The 13,514-nt window shown below is 41.1% G+C and overlaps 1 protein-coding gene across 2 annotated transcripts in view; it reads left to right on the top strand.

Annotated features, from left to right (window-relative positions):
- Positions 1-13,514, top strand: part of b4galnt4a (beta-1,4-N-acetyl-galactosaminyl transferase 4a) — a 177,958-nt gene that overhangs the window by 115,445 nt on the left and 48,999 nt on the right. For both annotated transcript variants that reach the window (XM_085164822.1, XM_085164823.1), the window contains exon 7: positions 8,511-8,578. In XM_085164822.1, coding sequence (XP_085020948.1) covers positions 8,511-8,578 — 68 coding nt within the window. The remainder of the gene's footprint in view (positions 1-8,510; positions 8,579-13,514) is intronic.

The raw sequence follows: 13,514 nt of genomic DNA, 5'->3' as shown, positions 1-13,514 counted from the left end.
TAGCCCAGATAAGAATGCTTCTGACATCTCTGGATCAGAAGTAGCTTGATATTAAGAATGCAACAGTTTTATCCTGTTCCTGAAGATTTGTGTGACGGTGGCTCTCATTGCTTCTCTTAACAATCATGTCAAGGCAGTGGTCATCCCCGTTGCTTGTGCACCTTTTCCAGAAACACTTTCCCCTACCTGTCATCTTAGCATTAACATGCTTTCATACAGCACTTTGTGAACAGCTGGCCTTTTCCCCAGTAGACCTTGGCAATGTTTGTTATCTGGACTGTCAAGTCTGTCGGGTTTGGCCCTGATCGTATTTACCTGTTCTGAACTAGACCAACACATACACAGTATTTGTATTGTTTGAGTGGTAATTTACTCAAACTCAAAATAAAATATTCTAATCATTTAAAATACTGCATACTAAATACTATCAGCCAACAATCATCCAAATGAAAACATAAAAACAGAAATATTTCACTTTATGACTTTATCAATATAGAATATTTTTTTTAAAAAACCTTTAAAATATTCATATTTTTAGGTGCTCTACTTAAAAACGAAATATATACGAACCCAAGTGAGAGAACAAAATCAACCTTGCGTCATGATTGGTTCTGCTGCTCGGTCCCTTACATGTACCAGCTCCCTCTTCTCAATTTGTTGAAGTGCGATTGGTTGGGTACACTATTCTTATTAGAACACTTTCCATGTTCCTGCTGGGACATTATCTGTACGCATACGAATGAACTTAATGTGAATGAGGATTATCCATTGTCCCGCCTTGCCGTTAATCATATTTTTGCCTACAGCTAATCTGTAATGAGATTTTCCTTCAATCAGAATGTCCAGACAGCTCCAGCAGAGCTTCCCACAGAACCAGCCCAGTCTTGTCTGATATTAAAAGGCCCTTATGAGCAGGAAACGGCACATGTGTGCGAGGCTGTGTGTGCGCTAATGCCTTAGTGTAGTTCATGTCTGGTTGCACAGACACTTGGCGCAAATGGCAAATCAGCCACAATGTTTAAAACACCTGTTGTCCCGAATTCGACAAGTGGCACAAAAACAAACCAATGGAGGCCCAGTAGAGTGCAATCAGATGAAGAGTTTATTAAGAACACACGTGCGGGAAGAAGTACACAGCATCACATCTGCGGACTTCTTCTGCCAAAAATACACAGAGTATGGTTTATATATCATCAGGGTTAAACGCCCCTTCTCGCGTTCTATAACATACTTTTGTATTTCTAAGAACATCATTTGCATCTTGTACAGACAATGAGACAATTTTGAGAGCTGAGGTCAGACACAGAAGTTCCTCTTTCTAACATCTTTCCCAAATATGGCGATGATTTCAGGCCCTGGAGATACCCGTGGACTTTTTTTCTTTTTGACCCATCTTTTGTCATCTGTTGCTAAGCAAACTCGAATGCCACAGGTTACAACAAGAAGCTGAATACATTCAGGCCTTCACTCAAGCCTGTTTCTAGATTATATGTACTATATGTGTTTTGTAAGCCTGTATGCAGTTTTAACCTTCTGTTGCTCTAAGTCACCTACAATAGATTGTCTGAACGTCGCGCCAAACAAAGCTTGAGACCTTTAATTGACTGAGCTTTAACTCTTTACTGAGCACAAAATACAATGTATATAAAATGGTCTTAGCTGTACCTGTAATAAAAGGTTAATGTAAAGTCAGCAGGTTTTAATAAACATCTTATATTGTGTAATTCAATTCAATTTTCAATTCAATTTTATTTATATAGCGCCAAATCACAACAAAAGTCGCCTCAAGGCGCTTCATAGATACAGAGAAAAACCCAACAATCATATGACCCCCTATGAGCAGCACTTTGGCGACAGTGGGAAGGAAAAACTCCCTTTTAACAGGAAGAAACCTCCGGCAGAACCAGGCTCAGGGAGGGGCGGGGCCATCTGCTGCGACTGGTTGGGGTGAGAGAAGGAAGACAGGATAAAAGACATGCTGTGGAAGAGAGACAGAGATTAATAACAGATATGATTCAATGCAGAGAGGTCTGTTAATACATAGTGAGTGACTGGAAAGGAAAAACTCAATGCATCATGGGAATCCCCCGGCAGCCTACGTCTATTGCAGCATAACTAAGGGAGGATTCAGGGTCACCTGGTCCAGCCCTAACTATATGCTTTAGCAAGAAGGAAAGTTTTAAGCCTAATCTTAAAAGTAGAGATAGTGTCTGTCTCCCGAATCCAAACTGGAAGCTGGTTGTAGATCCCCCTTCCACAATGGGGCGCGATGTTGGCCCACCATAGATCTGGCTGCTTGCTGTTTATCTGCAGGATGTTCAATCGGATCGAGATTTGAGGAGTTTGGAGGCTGAATAAATGTCTTCGAATTTTTGTGTTGTTTCTCGAGCCATTCCTGAGCAGTTTTTTTTCCAGCTTTTGAGATGAAAGGTGGATGCTATGACGTCTAATCTGTCTGGTTCAAAAAGCAGAGACAAAAATACACAGGCGTACGAGAAACTGGGTCAGGGAACTGCGATCAATATGGGACTCAACAGCACCAGTAGCTTCTCATTCCCTGACAGACGAGACATTGTCACTGTTGTAGGAGCAGGCACCAATTCACAACTTTGCCCCACTCTACAAAGAAACAAGAAACTCAATTTGTAGAACAGCTGATAAGCAGATAAGATTGAAATTTTTTTCTTTTTTCTACCACTTGGCCGTATCGATTGTAAGGAGGGATGGAATTAAGTCAGCTTCTTTGACTTAAAATCACATAAAATCTCACCTAATCATATAAACGTTTAAAGTAAAAGATGTTGACGTGTACTTAGCTGTGGCACAGCTTACTGGAACACCTAAATTGGAACAATGCCATCATTAATTTTACTAACATTTGTGGTTTTCCTGCCACAGTGAATAAAAATGTCTGCAACAACAGTGGTTAATGAGTTTCAAATGCCCCATCGTTTTACCAGGTAAAAGCACCTGATCAAAGACACTGAATAGGATTTTGGATTCAAAGCGACAACGTGCATATGATACATTTTATTCTTTAGCCTTGTAGAAAAAGCATTTTGACAGGGAAGAAAACAGATACAGCCAGGTTTCAAATTTTAATATTGCTTGAGACGGGCAATCTATCACAGTACACAGCACGTCTGTGTCTGCTGTTATTCGTGTTATAGTTAGATACATGTGTGCATACAAGCCCATCCCGAATGACTGTAACACCTACGTAACTCTGCAGTTCGAAAATGACTGAAAAAAATTCATTCAGGCATGAAAGTAGGTTTTGTCCACATCCATTTAAAGTATCTGAAGGTTGATTTTATGGTAGATTGCAATGTGTGAAAACTGGTAAATTCAAATTTAAATTTTAAAGCAACCAACTTCATGCTTAATGATACCAAAATATGTAAACAAAAACTTTCATGGTCTTTGGCTCCAAGTGCACCTGTTTCTTTTTATTACAAATGGTGCAATCAAGAAATTCTGCAGCTCCAACCATTAAAAAAAACAAAATCTATACTTTAATTTAATTTTTTTATAGCCCTACAATGGATCGGTGACCCTCTCGTCGCATCCATCCAAGCTTCCGCTTATCCTTTTCAGGGTCGCGGGGGGCGCTGGAGCCTATCCCAGCTGTCATAGGGCGAGAGGCGGGGTACACCCTGGACATGTCGCCAGTATGTCGCAGGGCCAACACACAGGGACAGACAACCATTCGCACTCACATTCATTCGCACATTCACACCTAGTGACAATTTGGATTATCCAATTAACCTATCCCCACAAGCTGCATGACTTTGGATGGTGGGAGGAAGCCGGAGTGCCCGGAGGGAACCCACGCAAACACGGGGAGAACATGCAAACTCCACACAGAAAGACCCCGGCCTGATGTTGGAATTCTCTCATCGCATGACAGCTGGAATAGGGTCCACAACCACAACTACGACAGCACAGACAGCTGTACTGAATCTAAATTTACCTGGTTTTCCCTTCAATATCATCTTCTTCCATGTCTATGAATTGCTTTAAGGGCTACTGCTCCATTTAAATTTTTCCCCAGAAATCCTGTGACCACTTGCCTATGCTCTGTAATTTCATCATGAACCTCACACTTGAGCAGAGAACAACTTCTCTGTCAGACTGACCTGTTGAGGGCCTTCATTCATGATGACAGCCGAAACTGCTATCTCTCAGCTGCTGGGTTTACAGATTGCATGAAGGGTATGCAATAACTAAACTGAAAGATGGTATATCAGGTTAGAAGCGTGACCACAAGTATGCTTGTCCTTTTTCAACCCCCCTGGATCAGATGAGGGTTATGAGGGAGAACAGCCTCTGCATTGTCACTAAACTGCTGGCCAAATGTGTTTCTGTGGTGTTCTCGTGTTCTCTAAAATTAACTATAATGGTCACTACCTTGAAACGCTGGAGCAGATCCAGGGGGCATCTCAAAAGCAAAACATATAAGTGGTCAAATGCAGCCTTGACAGCAGCCAAGAACAGCAGCGTTGCTGGAGGTTCTCCAGAGGTGAGCAGGGAGACGAGCAGGAAAAGAAGATTGATCCAATTTAAATAGGGTCGGTTTTTCTTATTACAGGTAGAATTGTAAATGTTTTTGTTTTTATTTCATCTTGATTCAACCAGCTGGCAAAACGTGAGGCTTGAACTTCTTCACCATCAGTGTGGTTCAGCATGAAGCATTTTCAAAAGTCTGCTATGTAATAGCTTTTTTCCATTCACACTATGAATTAATGACTTTAATGATGACGGCCACTGAACTGAGAGTCCTAAATGGAATGTGGCTATAATTAATATTAGTTAGAACTATGCTTTCCTGTTGTGACGCTTCGCAGCATGCCAAAATGTCTGTAGTGTGCAAACAGACTGATTAGTGATAGGCAGGAAATTGCTCAAGCTGAGTGTGAGAGAGGAATGATGCCTGAGCAGTAACAGGATAAAGCTAAATCCCCTGTTAATAACCATAGGTGCTTTATTGTATCATTCCAAGGTTATATCTCTGCTTTGTCATACATTCAAAGAAAATGCAGCTGTATCCAAAAACATAAATAAGGTGTCTGTTAAATTTAAACATTTTTATAGCCAATACATGTAAAATGTCAGGATCGTTGCACTGGCACAATTTTCATTTAAAGTTTGTCCCTTATTTTCTTTTGTTGACAGTGTACTTAAATAGAATAAAAGCCGACATAAACAGTACGCACAGACCAATCCCGGTATGTCCTTGTGTCCACCTCTTCAGCAGTGCTGGTAAAAGGTTAAAGCGTGCTGAGGAGCTTTTAGTCATTAAAATTTCGCAGTTTGGATTCAATTGAAAAAACACATCGAAGGCAAGACAGAATAAGAGAAAGAAAGCAGCACTCACATTATATCACAGGTCAGCTGTTTTTCTATTACTTTTCTCGTCTTATTTGGGCAGCGGAGAAAAGGAGCTGATAGAAAGAGGAGTAATGTCTCCATAGCTCCACTGCACACTCATATTTCTTTTATCTCTCGACCCTGTTTTGTGTTTCGCTTTTCAGTGTTTCAGGGCCAGTGGCCATCTGAAATTAGATTTCTTAAGGTACCCATATATGTGGGTGAGGTTCACACACAGATGCGCAGTGTGGGTGTTTGTGTCTGCTTTACAGATGCAAAAAAAAAAAAGAGTGTACATGAGCGTCCTATCTCTCTGGCTTCTTCGATCAATTTAAGTTTAAGAAATTGGATTGCCAAGTTTGCCGGCTTATATTTTTTTTATAGGGGACTTCAGAAGTAGAAGTACAATGTGACAAAATGCAAGTGAGAAGTTGTGTTTTAAGGTGTAATATGAGGAGTGTGTGTGCCTGTGTGTGAGTAACCCATCATCAATCTCTGGCTGCTTGCTTTCTGATTTACCTCTTCCCGACTCTGGTGAGGAGATGCTGCCTTCACTAAGCAATGACTCATCCTTCAGTGAGAAAACATTTCTCTGTGTGCGCGCGTGCACGTGTGTGTGTGTTATGCACGTCTGCATGTGCACCTTAAAGAACATCTGCTCCTTTCATTGGAGAGCTTTTGTCCTTGTAACCACAATGCGCACCGTTGATTGATGTCTTTGTTACCATAAAAAAGAGACACAAAAAGACAATTAAATTGAAAAATAAAAAGGCTTTAATTTTGAATTATGTTCACCCTGACTTTTTGTTTTTATGAATCCTATATTTTGTTGAGCTGCTCAGAAAATAATCTAAATCATCAACTATTTTTGCAGAGCATAAATAGGTAAGTCGTCTCGTGGCACATAAAGGTTTAGAGCTCAAAGGATGGAGTAAATATAATCCCAGTTATATAAAACCAAGTTTCACTCCAAAAATTCTATTTACTTTGGAAATAAATCGAATGTCTGTAGAGATATAATTTAATGATTTCCTGTATGCGCCCTCAGAAGGTTTCTTGCATGTAGAGTCAGCACTAGATGATGTGACTTGGTGAGATTGATATTTTTGTGCTGTCTCTGCTGTGTGATAGCTTTCTATTTTACCTTTTATGTTCAGAAAAAAAACCCCGGAAAGAAGGGAGAGTATAACATAAACCGTGCAAGTACAGTACAGTAATAGGGGCATTTTCAATAATGTCTTCTCATAGGTTGACTATTTCAATTTAGTGCTACATTTCTCACCAATTTCCTCTGCTTTAAAAGATTTTACACTTCTACAGAAATGCCTCGTGTAGTCTTATGAAACTTGTGAGTTATTTTAACTGTCATGGAGTTCGGTTACTAACTGTCGAAAGTAATAGAAGCATGTGTGGAATTGTTGTGACTGATAAAACTGTAAGTAATAGGTGTAACAGATCAAACGGTTAGCCGGAACATCTGGTATCCAGCGGCACAATTTTACAGTTAACAGACATTCACTCTGTAGGCTGTCATATCCACATGGCAGATTTTAGCTTATCAGCATAAGAAGTGAGTCTTTCTTTTTTAAATAACATACAAAAACAGCTGACACACAACATTCAAGTACGGTAACAAGTTTGCACAAAAAATATGAGGACAAAGTTTATTACAGTTGTTTCCAGTAAATGCTCACGTATCTTCATCTTTAATGCAAAGGTACTGGAGTACTTTGCTCAGTGCTCGGTTAGCTAGCTTCCCTGATATTCACTTTCAGTGACCTAACTCCTACCGGGGGAATATTTGAAGGGTATGTTGGTGTGAATATGCACTGTGGCAGCAAGATGCTGTGGGCTCCAGAGTTGAAAGCACAGTAGCATACATTGTGTCCTCCTCCTCTCTACTCAGTAGCCTCACAAAGACTCTCAGAGGCGTCAGCATTGCCAGGGGCCTGATTGGCTTTGGACAGGCTGCATGACCTTAAGGTTTATTATCATAGGGACTCTCCTTTCATGCCAGCAAACACATTCAGATATGCCACTGTACAATTGCCATATTTATTTGTTTGTGTATGCATGTGCATCACTATATGTTTTTCTCTGTGAACTTGTATTGTGTAACACAGATTGAGAATCAACAGCTATTTACTGTCTCTTTTGATTTGTTAGCACCACTCACAACAATGTCTTTTGACCGGTCTCAAACTCAGTTGTGTGGCCAACACAAACAATTAAAGACATGCCCACTGTGATCTTAGTTTCATTCTTTCATTATGGATCAGCAACAGCAGGGGCCCTAATTACTTGTGTTGGCTTGCTGAGAGAATGAATGGGCACCGACTCAACCACAGGGCCAAAACAGGAACCCCAGGGGTTTAGATGAGCTGGCTTCTCAGAGTCAACATTGGCAGGGAATCTGACTTCCTCTATTTCTGTCTGTTTATTGTCATTAGTTCTCATTTGTTAGCTCACTTTGCCTTTCCAAACTTTCCTTCTGATTGACTCTTCCTGTTGTTTTGGGATGTATTAGCTTGTTTTCCCATTTTCTTTTCATTTATGTTGCTAACCAGGGAGGCAGTCAGGATCTTTCGGTGTCCTTTGCGATCCACCAATCCAATTTCTGACTTAAAAATACGTTTAGGACATCCACCTGCTAACTGAGACACCAGTCTCTGTCAGTACCCAATGAAGATAAAGTTGGTCTTTTATTATTTTAAGGGGTGGCTGTAGCTCAGGTGGTAGAGCAGGTCATCTACTGATCGGAAGGTTGGTGGTTCGATCCCTGGCTTCCCCAGTCTGCATGCCAAATATCCTTGGGCAAGATACTAACCCCAAATTGCTCTCCGATGCATCCATCGGAGTATGAATGTGTGTGTGAATGTTACTTAGAAAGCACTTATAAAAAAAAAATGTGCTTGGGTGAATGTACAAGTTGTGTACAGCGCTTTGAGTGCTCAGAAAGAGTAGAAAAGCGCTATATAAGAACCAGTCCATTTACCATTTAGCACACAGCTGATTTCTAAAAAGATTTGCAAACCAAACTGAATTTTTCATACTGCTCTGAGGCTTGAGGAGCCCCTTTCTCTTCTCCAGCTTGTCGTAGACTTCTCTCTGACCTGTGTCTTGTCTCTTCTGTATTGCAGCTGGGGACAGAGTGGACCGCTCCAGGCGAGTTTAGCAAGTTCAGGTCCCAGTCTTCGAAGTCTGTGCAGTAAGTACCTCTGACAACCACGCACGTATCAGGATGGCAAAATGATTTTACTTTCTCAGCAGTAGAGAGACCCAAAAGGGCAGAAGAATCTGATGGAGGATCTCCCAGGAAAGGCTTTCGCCGGATGTTTTGTTAGTTTCACCTTGTAAACCTGTCAGTGTGTTTGTATTTGTGCCATCATAGCAAAATGCAGTCTGTATACACTGTAGGGGGAAGTACCTAAACACAATTCGGAATACTTGAAAGCTGTTAGCAAGACCATATGTGTACTAAGAGTCAGCATGTCAACATCTAGTCTTCCATGGTTGTTTCTGTTAAATAGTCTCTTTACCTGTTAAGCAGCAGTCTGCAGCAATTGCTATATTTGCACATTAATATTACTCTACAACCTAATTTATAGCAATAAAGGTAATCTCTAGGTAGATGCAGATATTATCAAGGAACATGATTTTTGGTACTGGTTTCTGTTTGCAGTCTGACTAGTACAGAACAGTTGTGTTTGTATAGGTCAGGCGTGGGGGAACTCCATGTCTCAAGAGCCGGGTCCTGCTGGTTTTAGCTGTGTCCTTGAACCAACACAGCTGATTTATATGGATAAATTACATGCTCAACATGTCTTGAAGTTCTCCAGAGGCCTGGTAATGAACTAATAATTTGACTCAGATGTGTTGACCCAGGGTGAGATCTAAAACCTGCAGGACACCGGCCCTTGAGGCCTGGACTTCCCCACCCCTAGTATAGGTTTTGCTTCCTATGGAGAGCAAAGGAAGGAACACATTTACCAAAATGCAAACTTGAAACCATCAGCCAATATCTGACAAGATTACATTTAAAAACAATAACTGGCACATAGAACAGGAAGCCTTGGTCCTGCAACCCTACACGACAACTCAGGAGGCTTTTTTTCTAGTGTTCCCTAGAGATGTCTGTGAAGGTTCTCAGTCATCCAGGTCATCGTAGTCAAAGGAGCTTGCAAAGAAAAGCGTCTGGACTTCTTGAAGTTACTTGAAGACGTTTCACCTCTCATCCGAGAAGCTTCTTCAGTTCTAAGGTCAAATGGTGGAGAGTCCTAGATGTAAACCTAGTGGGAGTATCCGCCCACAGAGGGACAAAAGGACCCCTGATGATCCTCTAATCGCCTGAGCCAAGGTGTGAAACTGGGTGTGGGTCCCAATCAGCCAGAGTTTCGGGTGAGTTTATTGTGAAACCTGGCCCCACCTTATCATGCGAATTCCTGAGGTCAGATGGCCCAGGATGTGAGTGGGCGTTAAGGCGTTTGAGTTCCCTCCCCAGACACCTTAACGCCCACTCACATCCTGGGCTGAAGAAGCTTCTCGGATGAGAGGTGAAACGTCTTCAAGTAACTTAAAGAAGTCCAGACGCTTTTCTTTGCAAGCTCCTTTGACTGTTCCCTAGAGACTGAAGAGCAGATCTTCTATGCATGTTTTGTATGCACGCTAGTACCTTTATCTATAGATGAATTACCATACTGTATATGAAGTGCTCTCAAGTGTCGACAGTCTTAATCCTGAAAGTACTCTCTTTCTCAGTAAATGTAAGCTGGAGAGGCATTAAACTATCCAGTCCTCGACACATCTTTCTCCCTAATGTTTACATGACGACTCAGTGAGTTCTTGGGCCACACCCATCTTCAAACTCTCCTTTAACATTGATTTTTAAGTTTTCAGACTGGTTGTGAGACTCAGGTTGACAAGCAAATAGACAGCTGACAAAGTACTCTTTTGTCGTAGTTCTTACTACACTACCTGTCTCCAGAACCCAATTTTTATGACAACAGAGACATACAGACAGCCACAGATTCACAAAGTGAACACAATATCTGCCACATTGTGATTGTAAGCACTTATCCGCATCCACTTTGCTTCTGAAGTCAATGTTAAGTTTATATGATTGTGCAGGAGAACCGATTCTAAAAGCTCTTGTTCCTTTGGGTTGCCTCATTTGCCCGACTGAATGAAACACAAGTGTTGGCCTAAATTATTCAAATCACTGGTGTTTGGGGTGAAGTTAAGGGATACTTGGATCTTTTAAATGTAACAAATTAGGTTATGAACAATTATAACAACTACACACAGTGTAGAAAGAAAGCTCACATTCTGTGTGGGTTGTCTTAGTTCTTACTAGGGCATAAAATTAGAGATGAACAACAATACATGATGTATTACACTGTGTAATTATTTGTTTAACAAAAATAAGCCAAAACGCAGAAGCGGTGAGTGCAAAAAATAAATACTCTCCATGATTGTTAGCTTTTATAGCTGCTTTGAGCAGCAATGACTTGAAGCAACTTAAAGTAATCTTTCTTTTAATCCATCTCTTATGTCATTCTGGAGGAATTTTGGCCCACTCTTCTTTATAACATTGCTTCAGTTTATTCAAGTGTGTGACAATTCATTTATGCACAGCTCTCCTAAGGTCCCAACACAGCCTTTCAGTCGGGTTGAAGTCTGGCCTTTGTCTGGACCACTGCAACACTTTAGTTCTTTTATTTTACAGCCGTTCTGTTGTAGATTGGGATCATTGTCCTCTTGCATGACCCAGTTTGCCCAAGGCTTTAGCTGTCAGATAGACAACCTCACATTTGACTATAGAACTGTGGACAGTGGAGAAGGAGTTCATTGTCGACTCAATGACTGCAAGGTGTCCAGTTCCTGTGGCTGCAAAGAAACCAAAAACCAAAATAATGATCCCTCCACCACAGTCCTGACAGTTGGTATAAAGTGTTTGTGCTGTTGTGCTGTGTTTGGTTTTCACCAAAACTGGTACTGTGCATTATGGAGATGCAGCATCTCCACTTTGCTCTCATCTGTCCAAACGACGCTGTAAAAACTATTTGTTCAGATAAAACCTGGCAAATCTAAACCATGCTGCCATGCTCTTTTTAGAGAGAAGAAGCTTTCTCCTAGAAAGCCAAACAAAATGGTAAATGGCCTGTATTTGTATAGCGCTTTTACTAGTCCCCCCTAGGGACCCCAAAGCGCTTTACACACCCAGTCATCCACCCATTCACACACTGGTGGAGGCAAGCTACAGTTGTAGCCACAGCTGACAGAAGCGAGGCTGCCATATCGTGCCATCGGCCCCTCTGGCCAATACCAGTAGGCGGTAGGTCAAGTGTCTTGCCCAAGGACACAACGACCGAGACTGTCCGAGCCGAGGCTCGAACCGGCAACCTTCCGATTACAAGACAAACTCCCAACTCTTGAGCCACGATTGCCCCCAACAACAAATTATATATTTTCAGTCTTCTTTTAATTGTACTCTCATGAACTTTAACATTTAACATGCTAACTGAGGCCTTCAGACTCTAACATTTCTCTGAACATTGCTCGGTCTGACCTTGGGATGAATTTGCAGGAACATCCACACCTGGATTTGAAATTGTTTGGAAATTACCATATAACCCTTCGCCAACTAATTGGCAGAAACAATTGCTTCTGCAAGAGCACTGCTGTTGTCTGTATTCTTTGGTATTGTTTTAACACACACCTGAACGCTCCAGACCAGCAAAAAAAAGAGAAAGTGACAGAACATATAGAGTGATAACATCAGAAGTGTTGGTTGGATGTGTAAATGGACCTCTAAGGTGACGCTCTAAGTCAGTGTAGGTGTTCAATTAACACTGACAAATGTCTCACTGGATCTAGTGGAAGTTTGAAATCATAGATGCATGCGATGCATAAAAAAATACATGCATACATACCATACAAACATGCATAAAAAAATCAGAGGCCCAGATTATTCCCGTCCCAAAGACCATTTGTGTAACACTATACAGCTGTTTTTGAAATTCAGTTTTAAAATAAAATATACTGAACATGATACTTCCAAACGCAGCTCTATATTATGATTAAAAATAATAATGGTACTATGAAAATCAGTCATGCCTGCTTGGCATTTTATATCCCCGGGGTGATGGTTCCATTATCAAAAGGAACCCCAATGAGATGGCACACATTCACAACGAACTTTACGTTCTTTATATTGATTTTACATTACAGTTTATTCAGGCTGACTCTCTCCATCGCACCAGCGTCTAATCATATATTGAATTCTCATCGTTACTGGTGCTGAATTTTTCTTCTTGTTTTTTGTAAAGCTATACCCACGCACACAGTTTAGTCTCTTGTGTGTTTGTACAGTCTGTTCTTATTCCAGGTCTTCATGACAAAAAAAGTGGTAGTGTGGTTCTTGGCTGGTAGTTACACATACGTAACACCTCAGCGTGTGTGCTTTTAAATTGTGTTTGCTTTGGAGGTTTCGGTAGGTTATCGTCACGGTTTGTGCCTACGTGCTTTTGTTTTTGGCAGGTTTGTTATGTGTAGGTTGTTTTTGTGCCGGGATAAAACCAAATCATAATGCTGAAGTCCTTTTTATTCATGAATGCTGTATGCGCAAGTGTTACTTTATCTCTGTGCGTAGGATTAACTGGGTCTGGTTAGCACGGAAAGCTCACCAGCCTACAAGGGAGAGCAAAGAGGTGACAAAAATGAAATGGAAGAAGAGACAGAAGGATGCGGTTGAAAGTTTTTCTATTTTCTTTTCCTGTCTGACAAGTATATTGCAGTCTCCCACAACAACAAGACAACAACAAAGCAACCAAGCGTGGAGGCAGATTATGACAGGAACATTAAAAAGGTTGTGCAGCAGAGGAATTTGAGTGTGACACTTCAAGTTTTGTGACCTGTTACTGTGTTTCTGCGTGTGAATGTATTTTGCATCTGCTTAAAAGTATTTTGGGTGTGTTGTCGTTCTTTGTTTTAAGTTATGCCAGTCAAGGGGAAGTGTTCAAGAGAACAAGGCTGGACTGCGCGTTGTCTATCCCACTGAAGTGTGATATAACGATGATTAACACACAGCGGTTGTTGCCTTCATCTACCTCTCCGAAAGCGTTTAATGTTCCCTGGCCTTGATG

The sequence above is a fragment of the Neolamprologus multifasciatus genome, chromosome 7 (genome assembly GCF_963576455.1).
Source record: "Neolamprologus multifasciatus chromosome 7, fNeoMul1.2, whole genome shotgun sequence".
Classification (NCBI taxonomy): Eukaryota; Metazoa; Chordata; class Actinopteri; order Cichliformes; family Cichlidae; genus Neolamprologus; species Neolamprologus multifasciatus.
The sequence above is the reverse complement of the archived record's forward strand: the minus strand, read 5'-3'. Positions and strand labels throughout refer to the sequence as shown.